The following is a 4767-nucleotide window of genomic DNA, read 5'->3' on the forward strand; positions in this document are numbered from 1 at the left end:
AGGAAAGAAACATGAGAGGTGATTAGAAAACAGAGCAGTGACAAATATTTACCACTTGAAACTGCTGAAATGAATCCAGAAAAGTTTTTTTCAAGGTCTTGGAACAGTTTAATGCAGGATAAAGTCAAACTAACACTTCATACAGAAAACAAAAAGTAGTTAGAATGCAAATTCAACACATTTTCTTTTCACATCGGTGATGTCAAATTAAGAATAAAACAAGCAAAGCACAGTCCCAGAATCAGTCTCCATTTCTCATCAGTACAAGACCCAAGAACAAGGAACAAGAACCCTAAGAAAAGCCTCACTCAGGTGGGAATGCTGCAGCAGGTAAGTTCCAGTGAGCCACAGCCACAGCTGGGGCTCAGCTCACTCTTCTGATGGAGGAGCTTTGCTAGAAGAAATACTTGAGTGTCTCATTTTATTTGGTAGATCTCTGGCATTTAGTTGGATGATGATGGACACATCATTTGGAATTACACTCAGGCTAAATTCAGGATGCTCACATAGGACTAAACTTTCATCATTTTCAAGTCACACCTAGTCAAAGCAAGTTTCATGCCCTGGGAACTGTCTCTCTGTCCAGACAGAAGTGTTTGATGAGAACCTTTACATTATTCCCCATCAAGTGTTACTGCACAGGAAAAAGAAGACATTTCTTTCTACCCCAAGTGAGGAAGCAGGAGGAGGTGGATGAACACATCCATTTAGAAGATTCCCAGCCACAGCTGTCCAGGATTCCACAGGAATCCTTCCAGAGCCCTTCCAGAAGGAAGGAAGAAGGGCTAACAGTGCTCTTACCTGTCCTGGATCCTCCTCCAGCTACAACAGAGTGTTCTGGGATGGTGCCACTCATCCTCCCACTGCCTCAGCACTGGGAATCTGAGCCCTGACAGCCTCATTGGTTCATTTCTATACCAACTGCTGCCTGGTTATATGGAATTTTGGGATCGGGAGGTATAAAGTTGTATCTCCTTGGGCTGTCAGATGTTGTGCACCCAGGGGAGTTCAGTACAACAGAAGGGAATGACATCCTGCCCATCCACAGTGACACACCTCACCCAGCAATGAGTCCAGCAGAGAAGCAGGATAGAACATTCCTCTTTATTCAGATGCAACACTTACTCTCTGCACAGCTCACACTGAGTGTCAAATCCCCTCAAAAGAGAAAAGCAGAACAACTGACTGTAGGATTTCACAGCATCCATGGAGAACTAGTCCATGATGGTCCTGCAGCTGCTCAGGCCACGGGGCTGCCCATCAGCCTCTCCTGCCGGAGAGCAATCAGCCTCTGGAACCACTTCTCCTCAGCTTCTGCCTTCTCAATGAACAGCTGAGGGACAAGGGCAGAGGGAGAACAGTAGACACAGCTCAAGTAACTCTGTCTGTTATAATTTGTTCAAATATCTGAGGACTATTTCAGCGCCAAGAGAAAAAGAGCAGCTGTGTCAGCGGGTTAAACAACAAAGTGACATCAAGAATGAGTTTAAGTAGAGACTTTTCATGGAATCATGGAATGGTTTGGCTTGGAAGGGATCTTAGACATCATAATCATTAGGAAGCAAAGACTCCAATTTCAGCTCTGAAACAGCAAGTTCATGGTTGTTCAAGCCTTGATGTCTGTGCTCATTATACAGAACTGATACCAGTTCATTTTAACTAAATCATTTAGAACTTCCTCATTCCCAAAACCCTCTATGTAAGGACTTTTATTTCCAACTGAAGTGCTCCCAAAAGAATTTGCTTTTAGCCACAGGATTTAAAATTGTCTTAAGTTTGTGCTGCATTTAAAGCTTTACAATTTGGCAAGATGGACAAGTTCTGGGTCTTCCATCAAGTTTCCAACTACAGAAACCAAAAGCAATTGGTCCTGAGTTTTTATGGAAGAGGATCTGGAATTCCTCTGCATTCCATCAATATGCTAATTTGTCATAAAATTCACTTGTAACTCCAAAACTACATCACTACATCATCAAAACTACATCATAATGATTCTCTTGGATGATGGAAGGAGTGATACCCTCTTGGCCCCAGTGCCTGGTCCATGTCTGCAGAGCACAGACGTGATGAGCAGCACAGCTAAGTGGTTGTTGGGCCACATGACTCTGCTCCCATTCCATGGGCTGTCATGGTCTAAAGAGAAACCTGGGATAGATCTCAGCACACTTACATTTGGATGTGCTAAGGAGTTATCATCCTGGTACTTGATGGCAGTAGGAATATTGGCAGGTGGAGGCTCTTTCTCAGGAGCAGATGCCTCAGCAGTTCCTGCTCCAATGGTCACAGGTTCATATTGCAGCTCAGGAGGTTCTGCTGACTGAAAAGACACAAACACATAAAATTAGAGTACTTTACCCTCCGAATTCCAGATGTGGCAGGATCCTAACCAAGCACTGCCTGTCTTTCCATTGCACAAAGGATCCTCTCAGAAAAACTTTTCAGGGTGCTTGTGGAACACTCTGCACGTGGTTGAAGGTCCAGACTAAGCACATGAAGTGCAATAAAGTTATGGCGCAAGGCAAGGAGAGAGCATGAAGAACTGTAACACTGGGGTTTGGATCACTTCCTGAAGAAGGTGAAAACTGTAACACTGGGGTTGGGATCACTTCCTGTAGCTGCATCAGCTTCCTGGAGGCTTCTGGAAAGGCAAGAAATGGCACATTCCTGAGGAAAACCAGTGCTAATTCCAAACATCTCATTGCCAGGTGGGAAAACTAAACAAAGACAACAGTATCCGAGTTTCCTATAAGACTTGGTAAAATTCTGGAACCTGGATGTCTCCTGTTGGATTTCTAGAAAGCTGACTGAAAACAAGCTGGTTCATCTCCAGGAGGAGATAGGGTCTCAAAGTCTGCCTTCAACTAGGCAGAATTAAACTCTTTCTCCCTTTAACTGTAAGGTCTGATTACTTTAGGATTTCAATTCTTCTGCTTCTCCTAAAATAAAGTCTTCAAAACAGCTGATTTCATTACATTCCTACATATTTAAAAAACACCACCTCAAGCCCCTTGTGGGGTATAATGTTGTCACCATTGCTGCTTTTCCATCAATGGGAACTACCTTAACGTGCATCTTCCTCCTGGCTCTGAAAGGCAAATGCATCAAGAAAGGACATTGCAAACTTACCTTTTTGACTTCCTTACTAGATCTGAATGTCTGTGGGACAAAGGAATCACTCTCAATAGCCTCAATCTCTTTGACTCGCTTCACCTGGTCCACTAGGGTGTCCTGGTCTGCAGAGGGAAGAGATGATCATCAGAGTGAGCCTGGGATCAATGTCCTGTCCTAGCACTGCCTTTGAATTTATTGGACAACCTATCAGGGAAACTCAATGTGTAACAGCCTGAAATACTCTGGTACAGAGAGAAACTCCTTGAGTACAAATAACAACAGTGTCTTAGCCATTAGTGTTCAGTGTGTGAGATCATTCCAGGGAATAACTGGAATTGGCTACAGGTGTCCTCAGGGGATAATTGGAGAAGAGAAGCTCCAGGGAAACCTTAGAGCTCCTTCCAGTGTCTAAAGGGGCTCCAAGAGAGCTACAGAGGAACTTGGGACAAGGGCATGGAGGGACAGGGGGAACAGCTTCCCACTGCCAGAGGACAGGGATAGATGGGATATTGGGAAGGAATTCCTGGCTGTGAGGGTAGTGAGGCACTGGGACAGGTTGCCCAGAGCAGTTGTGGCTTCTCCATCCCTGGGAGTGTTCCAGGCGAGATTGAATAAGGCTTGGAGCAACCTGAGCTAGTGGAAGGTGTCCCTGCTCATGGTAGGGAGTGGAACTGGATGATCTTTAAGGTCCTTCCAACCCAAACCATTCCATGATTCTAAGGCAACAAGAGCTACACTACAGCAAATCCCACAAATACATCTTCAAGCCTGATTTTATTTGGATTTAGGGGGGGAAAAAATCACTTGTTTATAATAAAGTTTGTGTTGAAATTTCTGCTGCCTTGAAGTCTTCTCCTTTAAAACGGATTCCTAAGAATTTTTTGGTATAAACACAGTATACCAATGCTCTGCTGGGAGAGGGAATCATAATTCCTTGAGTTCTTGGGTCTGAGGGTAAATAAAGGGACATGGACCCTGCTTAAAGCCAGAGGGCATAGAGGCAGGTGGAAGAGACTTAAATCAGATTTAAAATCAGCTGTTCCACTCTGATGTCACAAAATCCCCTCCAGCTCCAGGAGCTCACGTGGACCTTCCCCAGCCCACCAGGAATGACAAATTGGTGAGGGGGCAAAACCCACTAACTGCTGTGAATGACATCAGTGACATTAAGATGAGGAGAATGGACTGGAGGAAGCACATCCCATTAGCTCAGGGCTTTGACAAACACATTATGGGGAGCTGAAACGACTTCCAGCTGGTGTTTGTCAGATGTCAGAGAGAAGGATATGTATTTCAGAGGAAAATCAAAAATAATGGAGTCAGAGAGCTGAGAGGCCTCAGACAGAACAAAATCAATACTAACTCACTGCGTGGAGAGTATCTTTACCCTGTTAGAGGGGAAAAAGAGGAGTAAATCTTGGGTTAGGGCTTGTTGGGGCTATTGGGTATAACAAGGTGATTCCTGCAGCAGCCACAATTGCCATCCCTGTCAGCAGCTCCTGCCCAGAGCAACCTGCCCCAGTTATCCCAGTCACAGAGGGTTTAACTGGGACAATGTCCTTCAGAGAAAATTCAGGGCTTTATACTTCTGTATTTATATCTATTTATGTCTTATATATATATAGATTTATTTATACATCTCTCTGTATATACAAA

The 4767-nt window shown here is 44.2% G+C and overlaps 1 protein-coding gene across 1 annotated transcript in view; it reads right to left on the reverse strand.

The window, feature by feature from the left end:
* Positions 1-1240: 1240 nt before the first annotated feature.
* RSRC1 (arginine/serine-rich coiled-coil 1) overlaps positions 1241-4767 on the reverse strand; it is a gene marked incomplete at its 5' end in the record, with an annotated part of 15868 nt that continues 12341 nt past the window's right edge. The window contains 3 exons of the mRNA XM_009072596.1: positions 1241-1333; positions 2171-2317; positions 3127-3233. Of these exons, the coding sequence (XP_009070844.1) occupies positions 1241-1333; positions 2171-2317; positions 3127-3233 (347 nt within the window). The remainder of the gene's footprint in view (positions 1334-2170; positions 2318-3126; positions 3234-4767) is intronic.

This window comes from Acanthisitta chloris, unplaced genomic scaffold, assembly GCF_000695815.1.
Source record: "Acanthisitta chloris isolate BGI_N310 unplaced genomic scaffold, ASM69581v1 scaffold12134, whole genome shotgun sequence".
NCBI lineage: Eukaryota > Metazoa > Chordata > Aves > Passeriformes > Acanthisittidae > Acanthisitta > Acanthisitta chloris.